At 37.6% G+C, this 25,086-nt stretch overlaps 1 protein-coding gene across 1 annotated transcript in view; it reads right to left on the reverse strand.

The window, feature by feature from the left end:
- Positions 1-634: 634 nt before the first annotated feature.
- Positions 635-25,086, reverse strand: part of LOC101746929 (octopamine receptor beta-1R) — a 58,642-nt gene continuing 34,190 nt past the window's right edge. The window contains exons 2-5 of the mRNA XM_004922076.5: positions 23,992-24,869; positions 10,860-11,057; positions 8,748-8,915; positions 635-5,400 (exon numbers count right to left, since the gene is read on the reverse strand). Coding sequence (XP_004922133.2) covers positions 5,220-5,400; positions 8,748-8,915; positions 10,860-11,057; positions 23,992-24,779 — 1,335 coding nt within the window. The 5' untranslated portion in view covers positions 24,780-24,869 and the 3' untranslated portion in view covers positions 635-5,219. The remainder of the gene's footprint in view (positions 5,401-8,747; positions 8,916-10,859; positions 11,058-23,991; positions 24,870-25,086) is intronic.

The following is a 25,086-nucleotide window of genomic DNA, read 5'->3' on the forward strand; positions in this document are numbered from 1 at the left end:
ACTTAATATAAGCCAGACATTCCGATCGAGAACTATACACTAACTTTATTGTCGGCTAATAAAAGTTGCGGCCATATAAATACTGGCCAAGATCATTCAATTCAACTATAGTTTTGTAGGATTGGTAAAAACGAAACATATGAAAGAGAGTGGAACGGAACGTTAAAGTGTGAGTGAGAGAAAACGATAAGAAAGGGATAGAGAATGACCGACAGAATGACAGAGAAAAGGAAGATGGCGAAAACGGTTAAAAAATTTACAAGACGTAATAAAAGTGTTAATTATTTTTTAAATTTTATTTATTGCTTAGATGGATGGACGAGCTCACAGCCAACCTGGTGTTAAGTGGATACTGGAGCCCATAGACATCTACAACGCAAATGCGCCACCCACCTTGAGATACAAGTTCTAAGGTCTCAAGTATAGTTACAACCGTTGCTCCACCCTTCAAACCGAAACGCATTACTGCTTCACGGCAGAAATAGGCAAGTTGGTGGTACCCACCCGTGCGGACTCACAAGAGGTTCTACCAGCAGTAATTACGCAAATTAAAATTTTGCGGGTTTGGTTTGCAATTTTATTATAACAGAAGATTTTGGAACAGTGGAAGTTTTATTTTATGCGGTGCGATCCCTATTCTACAGTTTGACTCATGTTTCTAGTTAGTGTATTATTTAAAGAGATATTTCCTCATAAAGTCGAGGCACGAGTGGGTCGAATGGGCCGATCTTGATATTCATTACACAAATTTGCTATTAAACTGAGTTTAGAAACATTTGAGTGTGCTCAATGAATGCATTCTTAGAGGTAGCGACAAAATAACTAAAGTGCTTTTTAAGAAAATATATTTTAAAATTACTTTTACGGTTTTCGGTCATTCTATTATTTCGAATACGTTACAGTTTTCATGGTCACCGATGACCACACCTCGTATATCCGTGACCACGAAAACATATCGTCGAGATTTTGCTATTGCCCTAACTTCCGTCTACTAATACGCTTTTATTAGCTTCAGACGTCTGTATGTATGTTTGTAACGGAGTCTTTGAACATGATTTTGACCCCTTCCAAACATCGGATTAACTCGAAATTTGGTAAACTTATTAAGGAGCGATGACAATTCAATATAAAAAAAATGAAAAAAAAAATTGAAAAAAATTGAAATTCAACTAAAAAATGAAAAATAAATAATATATTTAAAAGAACTAACAAAATACGCCTTTATAGAAAATCCAACTAAAAAATTGAAAATAAATTTTAATAAATTTGAATTAAAAATAGTGTAGTAAAAAAAATGATTTTATTGTAAAAAAGCGTGGGGTGCATGGTATAAGTAGTTATAAATATTTTATGCACAGACATGAGTAGAAGGGCTATTTCGATAATATCCTGAAAAGCTCCCCACGCTTTTTCACAATAAAATCATTTTTTCTGACACTATATTTTTATTCTAAAGATTATTTCTCGACTTACAAGTTTTATTTCGCATTGAACGAAATTGATTAATTGAATTAATATTTGGTTCCGCAGAGTAATGAAAAATTTAATCAGACATCTCGCTATCGGGATCCCATCCTTGAACAATCCCGTCAGAAGTGAACGAGAATTCTAAGAATTCTCATAATCGCTTTCAAAATTATTATTAAATTTGCAATATCATCGGCCTTAGCCGCTTCAATCAGCCATCAATGAATGAATACTCAATCGATTTATATTAAATTTTAATTAGAAACACTCCGATACTCCACTCCAAATGATGTGTATTTTCTTCAATTATCCCAAGTCGTTGAGTTCGTAATACTAAAAATTAATTTTATAGTTTAATCTTGCACTAGAGGTCTTGCAGTAGTCGAAATTCGACTATAATTAATTGAAATTGTAAGTTTGTACACTATTATGATTGTATTTTATACTTCTATAATCACAAATTTCGCCAAGACTACATAATATAAAAAATATTAACAAAGACAAACAATATTTAATCTTTTCTCAATTTGACCACAGACGTCAAGAACAAAAGTTTGACAATAAATAGTATGCATGCGTGTGTGCGTCAAATACATGGTATGTAGTGTGTGTAATGTTTTCTTTATTGATTTAATGTATCTTTTATGCATTATTTAAAAAAAATATTAGCATTGTGCACTTCTTCTCTATATTCTCTATAAGTGTGGGAAATTTCATACTCCTCCGTCCGCGCAATTTTCGTAAAAAGGGATACAAAGTTTTTGCTTCACGTATTAATATATAGATTCGTTATAGTCACTGTATATATTATTTCAGACATTTCGAATAATTTACAGTTAGTATTTATTAGTTAAAAAAAACTGTTCTAAAATTTTTAAACATCATCGGTTGTTATAGGTAATGATATGTCTCCGTACATGACGTACTGCGGAAGAGATTATTAATTAAACTCATTTAAACTGTCACTTTTGAAGATAAATAAATATTTTCTGGGTCAATTAATTTATTTATTGATTGCTTAGATGGATGGACGAACTCACGGTCCACTGGGTGTGTTACCGGAACCCATAGACATCTACAACATAAATGTCGCCATCCACATTGAGACATGAGTTGTAAGGTCTCACTTTTAACAGTATTATGCCTTCCCCGCCCTTCAAACCGAAACGTATTACTGCTTCACGGCAGAAATAGGGTGGTGGTTCCTACCCTCAATGTGGGTGGCGCATTTACGTCGTAGATGTCTATGGGCTCCAGTAACCACTTAACACGAGGTGGGGTGTGAGCTCGTCCACCAATCTAGCAATAAAAAAAATAGTTTCAAGTTTGTCGATACTTCCTTTGAAAAATTCGTTTTTCATATCGAAGGCAGCTGTAATAAAAGCCTTTTACTACGAAACCTCGATTTCTTGTGGGTAATTAATCGAATTTTCATTTGAGGCTTTATAAGCTACTGTATTGGTTTTTCTTTGAGCAATACGTACATAATGGGAGTTGTTTGTGACATTTTTTCAGATCAATTATTTAGAGCTTGGAGAAAATGATACGCTATCCATGGATTGACCCGCGTTAAATTTTTAATAATTAAAAGTCCCACATATTATCTTTGAAGAAAGTAGCTGGGCCAGGATGGTTACGTACAGCAAAGGACAGAAGCAAATGGAAATCCTTAGAGGAGGCCTTTGACGAAAGACAAGCTGTTAAGAGGAGAGATAACCCGAATGCCGGGATATGTTTTAGTATAAGTTAATTTTATAGTTTTCTTACCTCTACTGTTATCATTTTATGTTTAGTTAAATAAGTTAAACTCTAACAGCAATTAAGGCTTATTTATTATTATATTATCTTTTGATATAGGCGGGCGTGTCGTGGGTAGTCGTCTAAAGAGAAAGTAATTCCCGACCGAGTAACTAACCAAATCAAATCAAATCAAATCAAACAACAAAACTTCTTAGTAAATTATTATTATTTTTTTATTTTTTTATTTATTGCTTAGATGGGTGGACGAGCTCACAGCCCACCTGGTGTTAAGTGGTTACTGGAGCCCATAGACATCTACAACGTAAATGCGCCACCCACCTTGAGATAAGTTCTAAGGTCTCAGTATAGTTACAAGGGCTGCCCCACCTTTCAAACCGAAACGCATTACTGCTTCACCGCTGGAATAGGCAGGGCGGTGGTACCTACCCGCGCGGACTCACAAGAGGTCCTACCACCAGTAGTATTAAAAAATACTTTGTTTTTGGTGACCCACCCACCTGATGGTGAGTGTTACCATCGCCCAGGGACGTCAGCAATGCCGGGGGCAGAGCCAAGCGCCTGCCTAACGAATAAAAAGAAAATTTACTAGCAAAAAAAACCACTTACATGCATACATCTGACTTATATTTACAAAAGAAAGTGCGCTAATTATTCTTTATAATTTAAGACTAAACAAATTAAGTGCTAGTAGGCGTTTTATTACGCATATTGTTTTTTTGGAACGAAGTTCCTTATGGGACGATGCGGAGGGCTACCATAAGCGGGAAAAAACGTCCGTAACGTAAGATTTTTATTAGTAATGCACACCGTGTACGACTTAACTTTGTAATAACGTACAAAAAATAACATATTTTATTATATATTTTTTATAAATCATTGTGAATAAAATAAAGTTGATAGCTACTTTGTAAAGTAGTTTTTTTTTCAATATAAAAATTAAAATAAAAAATGTATAGCCGAATAATTATTTTCTTTATAACTCGAATAGAACTTAAAATTTGATATTTTTATAATAAGGAACTTCGTTCCTATCCGGTGTCCCAGGACACCACACATTTTTTTTTAATTACACACAATAAATCTTACTTAAATCGATTATACACAACGCCTACGGTAGACTAACTAGTAAATAACGTCTTTGGTAATAAACACAACCATGGTACTAAATATACACCAAATTAAGAATCATTGGTTCGAAGTTCCGCACTTGTTTTCGACGTGACAACGTCTTATAATTCGATGGAGCCGGCTGCACGCACGAAAAAACATGACTCATTGAGGCGTTCCATTTAAGGCTTGAAGTGTAAGCGAGAGCGCGCAACGAGCGACAAAGAGGCACAATCGGCCTCCGCGTTCGGCAGCGTTCGACATGTCTCTCTCCTACTTGAGTGAGCGATGCATCCGTGTGGACAGCTGCTATACAATAATACATTTACATGTCTTCGTCAACTATGAAGTTCAGTGAAAAGTGAATGTGGTGTCAATTGTCCATACAAAATATCCATAGTAATAATTAATATCCATAATAAACCATTCCATCTGTTAGCGATGCGTTGAATATCAATTTGGAGCTGTGATTTGGATCTATTTGGTGTATATTTGTTTGTGTGGTGGATTCGTCTCGTTATAAGAAGTTAACAAAACTTTCAGCTTAGTTTTTAAATTAACAAGATTTGTAAGAGGGAGTGCGTGGGGCTCAACGAGAGCTGAGGGGGCCTCGGACCGGTTACCTGAGGCAAACGAAGTCAGTGCTGTTACCAAAGCAACGAACGCCGCGCGCTTCCTAACCACTAAAGCTTTTGTCATCCGACGCCACTATAGAAAATAAATATTTTTCTCACAAAAAACCTCTGTTAGTGCATTCCACAAACCTACGAACCAACATAAATTACACCATCACTATTTTCTTATGACGTTGTCACGTTCAACTATCGCCAGTAAACCGACTTTACAGACAACCGATTTTTTTTTGTTTTACTTCACTATTTTGTTCACGTCGCAAAAACGATGTCGTCCGGTCGCGAGCACGAGGGCAGGTGGGCTCTCAGAACGTCTGCTGAAGTCGACTTGACGCAGTTGTTCATGTGGATGTCGGAGGACGCGTTCGAGTGGTGCTGGTCGCGACGCGGCCTGCGACAACAATAGCGACGGGCCACGTCACCGCATAGCGACCTGTTGGGCGGAGAGGAAAGCTTAACTTGTGTAATGGTACCTAAAGACACGTTCGTGAGTCGTATCGGCGACCCACGTCTTAACCTTAACTTGTGTAATGATACCTAAAGGCGAGGGCACGGGTCGGGCCTCAGGGAAATCTCCTCTGCCCGGGCTTGAACTTCCTGTCTAACGAGGCAGGGGTGATGATGATGGTTGTTGGCCATTTTCTTGAGGTGATGTGGTTGAAGATGTTATGAAGTAATGAGACGTTCAAATGAATGGTGATGAGTTTGGTTTTATGAGATTAGTGATGATGATGATCTCTATGGTTCCGATAATATAATGGTAGGTAAATGTGAGGCGCATGATATCTGCCCACAGCAATTATACTGACTGACTACCCAGACCGCTCTGACAAGACACGTCATTACGGATCCTCCCGATCCACTAACGGTGCTTTTAGGTATCTCAAGCACCGGTCATCGTTCTCGTCAAACCCGTCGCTTGCAACGAAGGACTAGTAAAATAACCCACAAACGCAGCCCACTGAGTTTCTCGCCGGATCTTCTTTGTGAGTCGCGTTTCCGATCCGGTGGTAGTAAAGTAAGGTAATTACTGGTGGTAGGACCTCTTGTGAGTCCGCACGGGTAGGTACCAACACCTTGCCTATTTCTGCCGTGAAGCAGTAATGCGTTTCGGTTTGAAGGGTGGGTCAGCCGTTGTAACTATACTTGAGACCTTAGAACTTATATCTCAAGGTGGGCGGCGCATTTGTAGATATCTATGAGCTTCAGTAACCACTTAACACCAGGTAGGCTGTGAGCTCGTCTATATACTATATGATATTATATTATAGCGTAGTCTGAAAGTGGCTTAATTAGGTACCTAAGAGTAAACTTGTCTAAAGCCTTCAAAGGTCCACATTGCTCAGCTTAATGGTTTAAACTATCAAAGTTGTGCTATTTATTGGAGGGTCCCGGGATAATGAAGGTTCGGCACCCCTAAATGTTTCTCATATCTGCCCGTGTGCATTGACGTCTGATGTAATTGAAGATTAAAGCGATATTTAATATATATAGTATATAACTATACATATTATAATATATCCCGTAAAGTTTCCATCTATCATCTAATAACTACATTAACCATACCAAAAAAAAAATAGTATCTCAGATTTTTGAAGCCGTCGTGGCCTAAAGGATAACACGCCCGGTGCATATGTAGCGATGTATCGGTGCTCGAATCCCGCAGGCGGGTACCAATTTTTCTAATAAAATACGTACTTGACAAATGTTCACGATTGACCTCCACGGTGTAGGAATAGCATCGCGTAATAAAAGTCAAACCCGCAGAATTATAATTTGCGTAATTACTGGTGGTAGGACGTCTTGTGAGTCCGCACGGGTAGGTACCACCACATCGCCTATTTCTGCCGTAATGCGTGTCGGTCTGAAGGCAATTGTCTATGGGCTCCGGTAACCACTTAAGATCAGGTGGGCCGTGAGCTCGTCCACACATCAAAACAATAAAAAAATAAAAATCTTTTTGTATTCGTATCAAAAAAAAATATGGAGATACTGGGTATAAAAAATCGTAATACCAATTTTAGTTTGGTATAACTTTATACCAGAAAAAAAAACGGGCATACCGTTGCACACGTGCTACAAATTCATCACTTATCCACGGAATCGATTTCATTCACAGAGTACTTTTCTACACACTCCAGGCGACAATATAATATAATAATCTAATAATACCTACTATTAGTTCGTAATTCCTATTTAAAGTAATCGTATAAAAACAATTATGATTGTATACCCGACGATTCTCAAAGTTTAATCTAGAATCACTTAGCAGTAATTTTATTTGAATTTCTAATTTCCTTTGATTAATTACGCTGAATTGTTCGTGACTCGAATTTTTCCCTTTTAGGGCACACGGTTGTTTCAAAATTAGACAGTTAATAACAGAGAATGGTTTTGATTTTCCTAGGAGGGTACGCATAATTTATGAAGTCGTCGTGGCCTAAAAGATAACACGTCCGGTGCATTCGTGTTGAAGCGATGCAGCGGTGTTCAAATCCCGCAGGCGGGTACCAATTTTTCTAATGAAATACGTACTCAATAAATGTTCACGATTGACTTCCACGGTGAAGGAATAACATCGTGTAATAATAGTGAAACCCGTAAAATTATAATTTGCGTAATTACTGGTGGTAGGACCTGTTGTGAGTCCGCGCGGGTAGGTACCACCGCTCTGCCTATTTCTGCCGTGAAGCAGTAATGCGTTTCGGTTCGAAGGGTGGGGCAGCCGTTGTAACTATACTGAGACCTTACAGCTTATATCTCAAGGTGGGTGGCGCATTTACGTTGTAGATATCTATGGGCTCCAGTAACCACTTAACACCAGGTGGGCTGTGAGCTAGTCCACACATCTAAGAAATAAAAAATTAAAAACTTTATTACGTTGTCGGGGGTATATATAACTCGATCACAGAGGAAGTTATAAACATCGCAATCACCCTTTGAGACACGAGGATGAAGTCTAGATAGTATTTTATGACGACTGTCCCGAACTTCGCGGTAGAAATAGGTAGTTGTGACGCTCATGAGGGCTCACAAGATGCCCCTCCAGAAAATGCCGGCTGGTGATGGCACCGTGATGGCATAATGTCCAGAGAAGGCTGTTGTCAATTCCCTGGCGAATATCTTAGTCGTTGACAACAAACACTGGAAGAGATGGGGTGGTGCTATCCTACGCCGACACCGCGCATACCAGTTAAAGTTTGTTGACGGTTATCTAATGATATTAGCCCATTGAGTTTCTCGCCGGATCTTCTCAGTGGGTCGCATTACCGAACCGGAGGTAGATTCTGCGAAACACCATTCTTGCTAAGGCCAGTGTTAGCAACACTCCCGGTTTGAGCCCCGTGAGCTCACCTACACGTCAAGGAGAAGCTGAAATAGCCTCTCAAGGCTATCAGAATAGGTAGGAATAAAAAATATGGTGGTTTTGATAATAAAATTAGACCTGTCTGATTCTAAGGTTTAATTTAAGAACAATCCAATGTAAGATCTTATCTAGAGATGAAGGCTATTTAAGAGACATTTTTGCAACTTTACAAGAGAACCATTTAAAGTTTAAGTTTTGAAAAAGAATTCATTACAAAAAATATCTTCAGCTATTTCAATGGAGTAAACCTAATTGAGGTTTAATTAAAAACATCGATCTGTCAATGCTAATACCAAATGAAATGCACCTTTAATTATAACAAATAAATAGCCTTTTCAATAGCCAAGCCAACAGCCTTTCACTCCTCAATATCAAGAGACCCTTAAGTTTGTATTACAAAGCAAATATCTCACCTGCAGCAAGAATCCAAGGTCTTTCGGAACGCCGCTCTGAAATCTCTATTGAAGTACGCATAGATGAGCGGGTTTAATGCGGAGTTGAAATACCCCACCCAGAAGACCGCAGCCACCACGGGCGGAGGCGATGGACAGTCATCGCCACAAAGAGCTGTTATAATATACCTGTACACGAGAAACATTTTCAAGTAGAATCCAGTAAGCAATGCAGTTGCTATTAATTTAACGTTTGAGTGGTTTTTGTTTTTATTGCTTATATGTGTGGACGAGCTCACAGCCCACCTGGTGTTAAGTGGTTACTGGAGCCCATAGACATCTGCAGTGTAAATGCGCCACCCACCTTGACATATAAGTTCTAAGGCCTCAGTATAGTTACAACGGCTGCCCCACCCTTCAAACCGAAACGCATTCTACTTCAGTGCAGAAATAGGCAGGATGGTGGTACCTACCCGTGCGGACTCACACGAGGTCCTACCACCAGTGAAAATAATAGCAGTTTAAATAAGATGCTTTTTTATGTTTTCTTTCAATAAAAACTCTTGACTAGCTCGAAGTTTTAGACGTGACTAACCATTTTATTCTTGTTCTTGCCCTAATTCTATATTATGTGGGGTTGGCACAACATATGCTCTATCAGGCTACGTAGGGTTTTACGACCGGCCTACCTGACGTCAAGGCTTCTTGGGTTATTATATACCTCTAGTAGTATATCAATTGCAACGTGCCATAGAGAGAGACATTTATGTTTCTTCTTTAGGTGTTTCCTTTCTCTTGATCCGGTTTTTCTTTAATGATTTTCTTTTTTATTATTATAATTTATACGAAAATTTAGATTTTCAAATATGTATTTTTTCCGTATCCAATTGTTGGTTGCCCAAAGGGCTATTCCTCCTACGAGCAGTTTAATATTATAAGTCTTGCTCACGGAAGGACTTGATAATTCTGACCCTAGCAAGAGCAATATTTCGCAGAATCTACCATCGGATCCGAATCGCGATCCACTCAGAAGATCCGATGAGAAACTCGTGGGTGATTTTCAAATACCAAATGATACAAATTAAAAAGAAATCTATTATTTATCTGTATTTTCATGAAACATGACCAAGTATCTGTCACCCATAATCTTCTAGATAGATAATACGTGACGACAAGCCATTTAGATAATTAGGTCACAAAAAGCGCTTCTTTTTAATACGCTTTTATTAGCTTCAGACGTATGTATGTTTGTAACGAAATCTTTGAACATGATTTTGACCCCCTTCAAAACGTCGGTTTAACTTGAGATTTGGTATAATTATTAAAGACCGATGACAATTGAACATTAAATATAAATCGAAAAAAAATATTGAAAAAATTGAAATTCAACAAAAAAATTAATAATAAATAATAGTTTAAAAAAACTAACCAAATACGTTTTTATAGAAAATCCAGCTAAAAGATAGAAAATAAATTTTAATATATTTGAAGTAAAAATAGTGTAGAAAGAGTGACTTTATCTTATATATATAAAAATGAATTGCTGTTCGTTAGTCTCGCTAAAACTCGAGAACGGCTGGACCGATTTGGCTAATTTTGGTCTTGAATTATTTGTGGAAGTCCAGGGAAGGTTTAAAAGGTAGATAAATATGAAAATGCTCGGAATTAAATAAAAATAACAATTTTGTTTTTCCTTTATTGTGTCCCCCGTCGGACGGATTCCTTTTGACTGTTTTAAGTTAATTGTATACAAAAGCTTAGGTCTTTTATTTATCGATTGAGGCACTGCGAAGTCTGCCGGGTCAGCTAGTTTTTAATAGAAATCTTCGTTTGCTGATTGACAAATGCGGAACCTATTTAATTATAGAACTACTGGTGGTAGGACCCCTTGTGAGTCCGCGCGGGTAGGTACCACCACCCTGCTTATTTCTACCGTGAAGCAGTAAGTAATGCGTTTCGGTTTGAAGGATGGGGCAGCCGTTGTAACTATACTTGATTCCTCAGAACTTATATCTCATGATGTGTGGCGCATTTACGTTGTAGATGTCTATGGGCTCCAGTAACCACTTAACACCAGGTGGGCTGTGAGCTCGTCCACACATCTAAGTCATAAAAAAAAACTAACTCACTCACCACAAGAAGAAAGGTAGCCAGCAGGCCAAAAACGCCGACATAATGATGCCCAAAGTTCTGGCCGCCTTTCGTTCCCTCTTCATTTTGCTACTCGCCATCGGCTGCATTTGGATACTGGTGCGTTCTCGCATCACCTCGCCCATGGAGATGCCGTTGATTTGCAAATGCTTATCTAGCAGCAACGCGGCCACCTTACTCCTGTTGGGAAATACACTTAGAAATAATTTTGAGAGAATTAGAACAATAATGAATGAATTAGCCTGATGGAAGACTAACTTGTTCACAATTTGTACTCAGTAATCTATTATCTATTGAGGGCAAATGTGGGACGCTGAAGGCTAAAAAGTCTACTGAGTAAGTCTCAATAAATGTCCACCATTTTACTGAGATTGTATTTCATCCCATATCATCTCATCTCGTTTCATTTAATTTCATGCCAACTGATTAAGCTTCCTTCGTTTTTTATTATTCATAAACTGTAAATAATTAAAACGACAAATTATAAAATTCTTATTACTTGACACCAGCTAATGGAGCCAAAAACTAAAGAAGAAGAAAGATGTTAATATTCGAGAAGTTCTGAGATACAGCGCGTATGTTACGGTGTACTATAATCTTAATCTCTATGTATAAAAATGAATTGCTGTTCGTTAGTCTCGCTAAAACTCGGGAAAGGCTGGACCGATTTGGCTAATTTTGGTCTTGAATTATTTATGGAAGTCCAGAGAAAGCTTAAAACGTAGATAAATGAATGAAAATGCTCGAAATTAAATAAAAATAACAATTTTGTTTTCCCTTTTTAAGTTTATTTTATACAAAAGTCTTTTATTTATCCGAAGTCTGCCGGGTCAGCTAGTTAAGAAATAAAAATATTTTATTACTGCTGAACTAAATAATACTGTCTCTAAAGTAAATCTTTCATATGACTCTTCAGAACATACTATGTTTATCTAAGAAAAAAGCAACGCTTTTAAAAATAAGAAATAAACAATACTGTTTCTAAATTAGATCTTTCATATGCCTCTTTAGAACATACTATGTTTTTAACTCCGGTGGTAGATTCTGGGAAGCACGACTCTTGCTAGGGTTCGTGTTAGCATCGTCGTCAGGTTCGAGCCCCGTGAGCTCACCTACTAGTTAAGGTTCTGCTGGAATAGCCTCTCTAGGCTACCAGTTTAGGTAGGAAAAAAAAAACCTATGTTTATCTAAGAAAATGAGCAACGCTTTTAAAAATTAAATTATAAAACTGTATTAAAGCTAAAATTGCGTATTGTGTAGTCAATTATGAAATCTAGTTTGCATTTGCAAAACAAAATATCTGCCTATCAAATAGGCCTATCAATATATCTAATATTTTTTACTGGTGGTAGGACCTCTTGTGAGTCCGCACGGGTAGGTACCACCGCCCTGCCTATTTCTGCCGTGAAGCAGTAATGCGTTTCGGTTTGAAGGGTGGGGCAGCCGTTGAACTTATATCTCAAGTCGGTGGCGCATTTAAGTTGTAGTTGTCAATGGGCTCCACAGTAACCACTTAACACCAGGTGGGCTGTGAGCTCGTCCATCCAACCAAGCAATAAAAAAAAAGTTTGTAAATTAGAAACAAAAAAAAAAATTGCAGTTCAAAATTCAAATGTCAATAACACATTAATTGTCTCTAACCACAAAAACTGTTATGTATTCGAAACATCAGGAATGATAATACGGAAATGTGAAACGCGAGATTGAACCACAATGTAGCTTTAATTATATCTACGCCTCATTAAAACCAAAAAAGCACTAGGTATATATCTAAGCCATAGAATTTTAAAGTAGGGACGTCTTTTTAATAGGTACACTGCCGGCCAAAGACTTAAGTCCGCACTGAAACAAAATAATTATCTATCAATTGTAATTCTAATGAAATACGTATTCAACAAATGTTCACGATTGACTTCCACGGTGAAGGAATAACATCGTGTAATAAAAATCAAACCCGCAAAATTATAATTTGTATAATTACTGGTGGTAGGACCTCTTGTGAGTCGCTTAGATGGGTGGACGAGCTCACAGCCCACCTGGTGTTAAGCGGTTACTGGAGCCCATAGACATCCACAACGTAAATGCGCCACCCACCTTGAGATACAAGTTCTAAGGTCTCAAGTATAGTTACAACGGCTGCCCCACCCTTCAAACCGAAACGCATTACTGCTTCACGGCAGAAATAGGCGAGGCGGTGGTACCCACCCGCGCGGACTCACAAGAGGTCCTACCACCAGTAATTACGCAAATTATAATTTTGCGGGTTTCTTTCTGTCATCGTTGTTTTACATAATGAAAGCAAATCCGACGTATATAGTGCATTAGTCAATGACTTCTTTAACAAAGGTATACATTTATATATATTAACTAGAGAACCGGCCTTGCTTCGCTTCGGAAACATTAAATTTTATTATTGATGATAGCTCAGTCCCGCGATGCTACCCGCGGTTATTGTCGTACCGCGGGTGACGCCGCGGGGCAAAGCTAGTCTAAAAAAAGTAACCTAAGGTACTCCTTATATCATCAGCTACCTATCAGTGATAGTCCCGTCAAAATCGGTCGAGCCGTTCCACAGATTAGCCGCAACAACAGATAGGCAGACATACAGACAGATAAAAATTGTAAAAAATGTTATTTTGGTGTATGTACCGTATAAATATTCATATAGACGCTTGAAAAGCAAACGTGACTAAGCGACAATGCGTGAACTTTACAGTAGACTAATTTAAAGTTGAAATACCTGAAAAAAATTATATTTTAACAAATCTATCTGTAGGATTAAAATGATTTTAATCTAATATATAATATTCTCGTGTCACAATGTTCGTTCCCATACTCCTCCGAAACCGCTTGACCGATTCTCATGAAATTTTTTAAGCATACTCAGTAAGCCTGAGAATCGGCTACTATCTATTTTTCATACCCCTAAGTAATTAGGGTTGTCCACCCCTAACCTTTTTTTTTTATTTGGACATTTTTTTTTGTTATATTGAGGTATTATGTGGTTGAATGAGGTTTTGTTATTTTTATTATATATTCCCTCATCGTTCACAGCACTACATACCTCTTTCACTCATTTACCACATCCTTACACACTTACAATAAATTAGTTTTTTTTTCTACACTAGAAATTCCCTAGAAATCTTATATATGGCAAAACAATGTTTGCCGGGTCAGCTAGTAGACCTATAAAAATATATATTTTTTGCGCATCGAATATGGTTATTGCCTATCATTTATGTACAAAGCAGTTATTGTCACTTAGTCACGTTTGCCTTTTAAGCGTCGATATGCATGTAGTAAAAAGCGCTTATTTCAATATTACAAACAGACACTCCAATTTTATTTACATGTATAGATTACATAAGTAAATAGAATTATGAAATAATATTTAAACAAAGGGCTCCGGTTTCGATTGCGGCTTTCCAAGAGATTGTCAAGTGGCTCTAAACAAAAGCCATGGACCTTTTCCCTTCGAGGCAAATAGCTGAGGTCGCTCAAGAGCCCTTGAAAGGGTATGTAACAAGCCCTAAAACCACCCGAAGGTTTTGGCATATTTTATATGAGATTTCATTTGTCATCTATCGCAACAAATACCTCAACTCATTTTCATTCAATCCAAAGAGCGTTTAAGCCAATTGTACCTTAATAATAAGGTTCGTGTTCTGTTTTGTATGAGACTAGCGACCCGCCCTCACTTCGCTTCGGAAACTGTAATTTACTATTGATTTCTCCACTATTTAATGGATGTTATTATACAAATAAACCTTCCTCTTCAATCACTCTATCTATTAAAAAAAACCGCATCAAAATCCGTTGCGTAGTTTTAAAGATTTAAGCATACATAGGGACAGACAGATATAGGGACAAAGAAAGCGACTTTGTTTTATACTATGTAGTGATTATAACCCTATAATCTCATTGATAACCCACCAATGTTGAGGATTCTCTCATAAAAAAAACCACATCTTATGTCAATTTTTTTGAAATCTAATTGTCGATGCTATATAACTTTTGCACGCATACCTTGTGAATATTACATTCTGCATTGCGACGGAATTTTTAAATAGCATCGGAAAAATAAATCTAAATAACTAGTACATGAGCCAACGAATCAGTATTTTGTATGTGTATAGTTTGAAGTTAAATTAAATACGCATTGCAATAAATAAAAAAACATGAAATTGCATTTGAATTTGGAACCTGTCATTTTTACATCAATCATGACTTTGTTTTATCATTTTAACGACCGATACTTGCAAATTGTTGTTGTGATATTAAAATTCTCCATTATTTTGGTCATATAGCAAAAAAGCCCTCTCGATAATCTGGAGAGACTCATAGTGATGGGTAAAGTGGATGGAAGAGGGTCCAGCAGTCGGAGTCAAAAAAGATGGAGAGACCAAGCGTCCGGGCATCTGGACAGGAGAGTGAACCACGCACTACACTTAGCCACTGACCGACATAAGCGGCTACAAATATACAAAAAATGGTCACAGGCGGGCGTATCGCGATGTTCAGTAATGAGCGATCGACTGAAGGAGGAGGCCAATGAGCATACGGCCCGCCTGATGTTGGGGCACAGTCAAGCCGCTGTCTACCGTTAAGTACTCTCCACAAGCCTCGTTTGAAGAAGGACATGTCATAGCGATCGGGAAGCAACGTCGAGGGGAGCTCATTCCAAAGTCGAATGGTACGTGGCAAAAGAGATCTCTGGAAACGGACTGTATAGCACTATCTTCTCCATTAAAGTAAGGATCTTTTTCTAATTCAACGCCTTTGCGTGCCTCACTTGTTAATAGCTTGTTTTCTATAACATGTATTTGGATTTTATCAAATCATATAAAATGGTTGGATATTGGGTGAATAAGTAAAATCGAAACGGCTTCTGAGGCGATACGCAATCATGGTCACAAAAAACTGAAGAGATTTTTTTTTTACTATTGAGTTGCTATTTCACAAGCCTTAACGTTCAACGCTTTGAATAAGCAGTTGGTAAGCAAAGCACAACTTGGACATTATCTGGTCTCATGCACTTGTTAGGTGTTAGCCATTCAAAAAGTGACTGCGTCATAATTTTGAGAAAAAGTTATCCGGACATCAGCCGGTTTGAAGGTTTTTTTTATTTTTATTGCTTAGATGGGTGGACGAGCTCACAGCCCACCTGGTGTTAAGTGGTTACTGGAGCCCATATACATCTCCAACGTAAACGCGCCACCCACCTTGAGATACAAGTTCTAAAGTCTCAATATAATAACAACGGCTGCCCAAACTTTCAAGCCGAAACGCATTACTGCTTCACGGCAGAAATAGGCAGGGCGGTGGTACCTATCCGCGCGGACTCACAAGTGGTCCTACCACCAGTAGTACTAAGTTCGAGATCGTGGCGAACTAAGTTTTACAAGTTCATTGATAAGTACCATATTTTGTACCGATAGGCAGCGGTTTTATTGCGCCCTGGCATGATAAAGTCCATGAGAAGTCCATGAGGTCACATTTCACCATCGTCTGTTTACAAAGGCAATAAAGAAAATGTCATCAACAAACATTTTTCTATAATTTGTAACAAAAGTCGGTATTATATAGCTACCCAAACACAAGAAGCCATACTTTAAATTCCACATTTCCACTTACTTAAATCAATTCAGTAGATATTACGGGTCTTCTTCGAATCGACAATCAATAAATGGACCAGAATTCAACCATGCCTACAAACTTCGGAAAGAAATCGAAAAGAAAATCAAATAAATCCCTTTCGGATTGTGTGACCTACCCGTGAGAAAAGATTAATCTGGGATTTTGCTCCTTTGATTTTGTCAATCTAGTAATTTTAAACGGCATTTTTTTCTAGTTTTGGGTTAGGTAGTTTTGTGAGTCCGCACGGGTAGGCACCATCACCGCGCTAATTTCTACCGTGAATCAGTAATGCCTTTCGGTTTGAGTGGTAAGGCAGCCGTTTTAATGTAAAAACTGAGACCTTAAAACTCACTAGCTAGCTGCACGCTAGTTGTAATCATAATAGTAATTAGTTTTTTTTTTTTATTGCTTAGATGGTTGGACGAGCTCACAGCCCACCTGATGTTAAGTGGTTACTGGAGCCCATAGACATCTACAACGTAGACGCGCCACCCACCTTGAGATACAAGTTCTACAGTCTCAGTATAGTTATAACGGCTGCCCCACCCTTCAAACCGAAACGTATTACTGCTTCACAGGAGAAATAAGCAGGGCGGTGGTACCTATCCGCGCGGACTCACAAGTGGTCCTACCACCAGTAATTACGCAAATTATAATTTTGCGGGTTTGATTTTTATTACACGATGTTATTCCTTCACCGTGGAAGTGAATCGTGAACATTTGTTGAGTACATATTTCATTAGAAAAATTGGTACCCGCCGGCGGGATTCGAACACCGGTGCATCGCTTCAACACGAATGCACCGGGAGGTCTTATCCTTTAGGCCACGACGACTTCAAAATTAGTTAGATAGTTAGATACTCTATACTAAAATTTTATATATGTAATACCTAAGCATAAAAAAAAATTGATGGCTTTTATTATTATTTTTCAAAAGTCGACAAATTATACTTTAGTTATCCGTGACCATGAAAAATGTATAAATATTTGAAAAGTCTTAAATGATACAGCTTAACTTATTAAAGCTTTATGAAATATAATGATATTGAATTGAGTAAACCTACGCCCAACGTAATTGTAACAATGCTGGTAATTTTTATTTGTCCAAATATAAAATTAGGACCTTCAAATAAGTTGAGGTAATGTAATCATCTGGTCATCAAACGCCAATTGTGGTTGGATAACAAAGGGGCGAACTTTCCCAACACCCCACCCCACCTCCTAACTTTTACAAACCTTAATACTATGTAAATTTTATACTTTTCTTTCGCTTGAAAGCCTAATGAAGTGGTAAAAATCGAGTTTGTTTTACGCGATTTTTGCGTTCTTTTTTTTTAATTCAATTAAATCGCAAAAGCAAATTTCAATCGACGTGTACTCAAAATTTAATGGGTTTATAAAACACATTCGAAGTTTGATAGATGCTGAAATACAGGTCGGATAAAAATAGATCTGTTAAACAGAGGATCGTATCGATATATTCTTTACTAGCGGCCCGCTCCGGCTCCGCTCGGGTCTTTAACAAAAAATTCAACGATATTTGACTTATTGCGCCATAACTGTAATAGTTAGACATATGCTGTCGCGACACTTTTTGTAAATAATAATTAATGTGTTCTACAAAGTCGTAGTACATTAATTTATTCTATCATCAATAGTTTTCGCAGGGTACGCGATGTAAAGAATATTTTAGGTAATTTTTTTACACCGTGGGTTACATTATTGGAGTTCTAGTAAGGATCCCTAATTTTTTTCTAAAAAAATTATAGCCTATGTCACTCGGGAATAGTGTAGCTTCCAAACAGCAAAAGAATTTTTCAAATCAGTTCATTAGTTTCGGAGCCTATTCAATACAAACAAACAAACAAATCTTTCCTCTTTATAATATTAGTATAGATATATTTACTTAATCAACCAGATAAATACGCCTCGTTCATGGCATATCAGTAAGTAGTACCGTTAGCGTTACCTAAATGAGTTCGACGAGTTCCGACGTCGGTCAAATAGTTTATTAACTTGACAAGAACTGCTTTGTGAATTGACATATCTTTCTTCTTCTTTTTGTCTCCACCTTATCCCACTTGGTGGGGTCGGCACAGCGATTTTTTCTATTCCATTCTCTTCTATCAGTCGTCATCTCAACACTCACTGCTCTCTCTCTCGTAACGTCATTCACACACTCCATCCATGCCTTTTTCGGTCGACCTCTTCCCCCTCAACCTTGCACTGCTATTTCCATACATCTCCTAGTCACATGCATCTATCTGGAACGTCCTTACGGATCCATCAGATCCAATAACCTTTGCACTAGACGCCTTCAGCTCTAACACTATGAGCAGGCTTAGGGACCCCGGTAACCGCACTCGTCAAACTCGACAAAGAGTTCGCCGTGCAACCTAACCCATGAATCAGCTCGCTGAGTTTCTCGCCGGATCTTTTCAGCGGGTCGCGATTCCGATCCGGTAGTAGATTCATTCGGGAAGCAGCTGCTCTTGAGCTGCCTTCGGAGGCGCTCGGGTAGCTGTTAGCAAATCCCACCCCTCCTGGCTGAGCCTTTGCTCGCCCACCTGTCCTGGTGAAACTGGAAAGGCCTCCGGGCCACCAGTAATCCTTCAACCATAAAAAAAAAGCATCTATCTGGATTGAAATATTCACATCTACCAAATGGATCCAAAAATTCAAAGTGACTTTAACTATCTAAAATAATACATCAACGATTTAGAGAAGTATTTAACTACAAATTTCGTTTGTAGCATGCCTCTGTCATAGAGCGCAAGATATTTGACTGATGCCTGAATTTAGCTAATGACGTTTTCATAGTAAGTGGTAGTCACAAAATCTCTATATTAACACGTGAAGGAAAAACTTTGTATCCCTTTTTACGAAAATTGCGCGGACGGAGGAGTATGAAATTTTCCACACTTATAGAGAATATAGAGAAGAAGTGCACAATGCTAATATTTTTTTTAAATAATGCATAAAAGATGCATTAAATCAATAAAGAAAACATTACACACACTACATACCATGTATTTGACGCACACACGCATGCATACTATTTATTGTCAAACTTTTGTTCTTGACGTCTGTGGTCAAATTGAGAATAGATTAAATACTCTTTGTCTTTATTAATATTTTTTTATAGTGTAGCCTTGGCGAAATTTTGTGATTATAGAAGTGTTTATATTATAGTCGAATTTCGACTACTGCGGGACCTCTAGTTTAATATAATTTGTGCGTGTTTCTTTAAAGATTAACTACTAAGCGTTTTCAGATAATATTAACAATTGTTTTCCAGTCAAAAAAATGCATTTAGATCGAATAACAATTTCATTTAATAATAATTTATTTAAATCAATTCTGTCGGTCAGCTCGAGTTAGTCGGCGTGAACGGCACAAGTTTGTGCTTAGGTTACCGAAAACCGAACTGGATTTGCATAAATTAAGATTTTAATATTCAATACAAATTCGGTTTCGCGAATTTTCGTTAAGATTAAAATAATTTCTAGAACTGCTGGCAAATATTAGAATACGAATGAAGTCGGTTTTTGTGTAACTATTTATTTATTTATTTATTACACTTGATGTAAAATTTACATTGGCGGACTTAATGCCTAAGGCATTCTCTGCCAGTCAACCAAAGGTAGTGCAGAGTGAATAGTGGTAGGTGCAATTAAATTTATATTAATTTACATATACATACACACAAAAAAAAGTATATACATACATATATACACAATCACATATACATACTGGTGGTAGGACCTCTTGTGAGTCCGCGCGGGTAGGCACCACCGCCCCGCCTATTTCTGCCGTGAATCAGAGATGCGTTTTGGTTTGAAGGGTGGGGCAGCCGTTGTAACTATACTGAGATCTTAGAACTTATATCTCAAGGTGGGTGGCGCATTTACGTTGTGGATGTCTATGGGCTCCAGTAACCACTTAACACCAGGTGGGCTGTGAGCTCGTCCACCCATCTAAGCAATAAAAAAAAAAAAAAAAACAGCAAATCATTGAAAACACATAAACGCGTAAAAGAAAATTAAGCTTTAATGAATTTTAACCTTGAATTACCAATTATTATTTTGTTACTCCGTTAAAGAGAAATGTTTTTACATTTTTAATACCTATATACATACTGTTTTGTTTAAAAAAATATTCAAGATCGTATATACGCGGTAACTGACTCTCTGATGCTTAGTTACTGGCGCCATTTTATTTCAATTCGATTCAGTCAAGATACGTGATGCGGTCGGAGTTTTTAACTCGAATCTTTGAGTTTCTCGCCGGACTTACTGATTTTCTCTTTACAGGTGGTAGGACCACTTGTGAGTCCGCACGGGTAGGTACCTTGCCTATTTCTGCCGTGAAGCAGTAACGCGTTTCGGCTTGAAGGGTGGGGCAGCCGTTGTAACTATACTGAGACCTTAGAACTTATGTCTCAAGGTAGGTGGCGCATTTACGTTGTAGATGTCTATGTGTCTTAACACCAGGTGGGCTGTGAGCTCGTCAATCAAAGCGCATGCGCTCTATACACCGATTCTAAAAATAGATATTTCATGATTTCCCTCAAAATTTGTTTTAATAAAATTCCAACCAATCATCGCTTTCGTGAGAATCCTCAATTTATCTAACGAAGTCCCGTAAATAAACATCAGCTTGAATATCGTCTAAAATGATCTTTGAAGCCTTAAGAGATTCATTCGAAAGTTACCGAGTTATCGAAGATTCGACTTGTTTTATTTAAGAACGGAACTGTTAAGGAGCTTGCAAAGGAAGCGACGTTTCGGGACAAGCTCCGTGTTTGTTATTACGAACAATGCGAGACTTAATTTTGAATTTGAAAACGCTGTATTAATTTTAATTAAAGATGCTATGATTGTGTTATATTAAAACATGCTTCAATCTGCAGTTAATAGAGGTATAACTAACTGGTCGGAACAACACAAAAGTTTGGTATTTTAATCTATCTATATATATAAAAGAAAGTCGTGTTAGTTACACTATTTATAACTCAAGAACGGCTGAACTGATTTGGCTGAAAATTGGTGGGTAGGTAGCTTAGAACCAGGAGAAGGACATGGGATACTTTTTATCACGTCCCCGTGAGACGTGACTTAAAACGTAGTATAAGAAAACGCAACTAATATGGAATAACAAAACGCAGTTGACAGATAAACGTAATGCAGTCTATGGTTAATTATAGTAGAATTTTGAAGTTGACTGGTTAATGTGTTTGTTTCAAGTTACTATTAGCTTATTGTGCCGAGATAGGTAATCATTAAGAAAGCCATGTCGCGACCAACACGATCACATCTTTTCCGACGAAGCCGTAATGCAAGGATTCGAAATATTGCGAGTGAAAGAACTAAAGAAGAACAAGAAATAAAATTATAATAATAATGATAACAACTAAAATACATGTCCAATAAAGAATCAATAAAATACTTGCTTTTTTATTTACATTAATTATCCAAATCAAAAATTTCCCTTGATAAAATCAAAAGTCTACGCATTTATTGCCTTTAGAGGCGGAACAAAGTTCGCCGGGTCAGCTAGTATATATATAAAAATGAATTGCTGTTCGTTAGTCTCGCTAAAACTCGAGAACGGCTGGACTGATTTAGCTGATTTTGGTCTTGAATTATTTGTGGAAGTCCAGAGAAGGTTTAAAAGGTAGGTGAATATGAAAATGCTCGGAATTAAATAAAAAAAACAATTTTGTTTTTCCCTTTGTTTGTCTTATGTTTATTTTATACGAAAGTTTAGGTCTTTTATTTATTGATTGAGGCACTACGAAGTTTGCCGGTTCAGCTAGTTTTAAAGAAAACATATTATTATTATAATACTAGCTGTACCCGTCCGCTTCGCGGGGCATTTAAATTTAAATTATTATTTTTCGCCTCCACAAAGATTCTCATTTTTAACGCCCCCGCAACTGGTGTAGGGAGTCCAACACTCATATAAATATTAGCCTATCCATTATGTAGGTCCATGTATTTTCTACATGAATACCAAGCTTAAAGTCAATCGGATGCATGGTTCAGTAGTTATAACGGAACATCCGTAAAAACCACTGTAGATTTATATATTAGTACTAGACTAGTGGTCCCGCAGTAGTCGAAATTCGAATATAATTAATTGGAATTGTAAGTTTGTACACTATTTTGATTGTATTTTATACTTCTATAATCACAAATTTCGCCAAGACTACACTATAAAAAATATTAACAAAGACAAACAATATTTAATCTATTCTCAATTTGACAACAGGCGTCAAGAACAAAAGTTTGACAATAAATAGTATGCATGCATGTGTGCGTCAAATACATGGTATGTAGTGTGTGTAATGTTTTCTTTATTGATTTAATGTATCTTTTATGCATTATTTTAAAAAAATGTTAGCATTGTGCACTTCTTCTCTATATTCTCTATAAGTGTGGAAAATTTCATGCTCCTCCGTCCGCGCAATATTTGTAAAAAGGGATACAAAGTTTTTGCTTTACGTATTAATATATAGATGAAGACCGAGTTTTTTTTTTGATAACGCCATCTTGTTGTGTCTTTTAAGCGGTTAGTTTGAAATAGTATTATTATTCGCCAATAGATGTCGGGAAGAGTTGATTATTGAAAACACGAATAAAACAACATTTTCTGAAAATAAATCGCAGCTAGATCGATTTATCGCCCCCGAAATCCCCTGTATTCGAGATTCAGATTATATACATATATATTAATATACAAGAATTGCTCGTTTAAAGGTATAAAATAGATTATAGTTCACGTTAATTTACACTGATGACGTCACTAATGACGTTTTTCATGTGCAAACGTCACATACGAATAGTAAATGCTGAATTAATTATTAACGAGAGCTGTGAATTATTCAAGACCAGTTAGTGCAGTTCTGATTTCAGAATTAACTATTAGGTACGGCTTAAATTATGAAGTATCTCCAATTGGGTCGGTTTATGCAGTGCCAGCGTGCCTGCCACATGTATATGTCACGATTGGCTACTAGTAGGCAATATTTTTTTATTCTATTATTATTGCTTAGATGGGTGGACGAGCTCAAAGCTCACCCACCTGGTGTTAGGCGGTTACTGGAGTTCATACATCTACAGCGTAAATGCCACCCACCTTGAGATATGAGTTCGAATCCCGCATCCATGCATCGTTTTTTGTCTTACAATTACTTAGATCATGGTCACGGATGTTTTCCACGAAGAATAAATAATAATACTGAGCCTGTGAGCCTGCAAGGGTAGGTACTACCATCCTGCTTATTTCTGCCGTAAAGCATTCCGGTATCAAGGGTGGTACAACCTTTTTACCATACAATTGAGACTTACAATCAAGAGTCGCGGTTGCATAAACAATGCTATTATAACTACGAGTGCCGGCATCAACTTAACACCGGATGCCTCCAAATATCATTTACTTGACTACGTAATAAAGAAATTTTAAAAAATATTACCTGTACAGCATTCTCTCCTGTCTATCGGCTTCCACATAAATCCTGTAATACATGAACAACATAATCACACCGGGAATCCAGAAACTTATACTGCTCGATATCACTGCGTACACTTTGTTGACTGTGAAACTGCACACTTTCGGGTAGCGTCTTCTGAAGTCCAAATGATCCTCGGTTGTGTACCAACCCATGAAGATCGGTAGAAACGAGACCAATGCCGGACTGCACCAAACTACAGCCAACATTATGCCGAGCTTGGCCGTGGTCATAATCAACGGGTAGTCCAATGGCTGGACGATTGCGTAGTATCGGTCGACACTGATGCAGCACAAATGAAGAATGCTCGCCGACGAGAAGTACACGTCTAACGAATTCCAAACGTCGCACATGAAATAGCCAAATAACCATTCCCCGTTCGTGATCTCCACGCTGAAGTTGAAGCACATCGCCCAAATAGCGACCAACATATCAGCCAAAGCCAGCGACACGACAAAATAGTTCGTTATGACCCGCAATTTTCTGTGTCTCATCACCGATACTATCACCAACAGATTGCCAAATATCGCTGCCAATATTATGAACAGCATTATCATGCATTTTAGTATAATTAAAAACACAATTAGGGGATCGTCTTCGAACTGATTCGAGTACACCAAGTCATTGGTCGTCAAATTCACTTCCAGCGTCCTGTTCACGTAAGTGTCCGTTAGATACATGGATGTGGATAGATCTTGCAGGTCCGCTGTGAAGTTGCCCAGTTCAAGGCTGAATACGACTTCCAGTTTCATTGTTCACATTTTGTTGGAACTTTAAGTGGTCTGTCGAAATTTTCGTCTCGAAATCTGTTTCGTTCTGTCGTCTGCCATTGCGCCGTGGATCTGTGAACAATTGATGAGATTTAGTTTTGGACAATAGACTTTTCGGGGCTTTCGGTTTTTGCGATTGAGTTTTGGGAGCTTTAAAGCCGTAAGATGGGTATGTATGAAAAGATTTTGGAACGGAACGTTAAGGTGTAAGTTCAAGAAAATGGTAAGAAAGGAAGAAAACAATACAAAGGAAAAAAAAAAGAAAAATGACGAGGACTGTTGAATGAGC

Source organism: Bombyx mori, chromosome 26, assembly GCF_030269925.1.
Source record: "Bombyx mori chromosome 26, ASM3026992v2".
Lineage (NCBI taxonomy): Eukaryota > Metazoa > Arthropoda > Insecta > Lepidoptera > Bombycidae > Bombyx > Bombyx mori.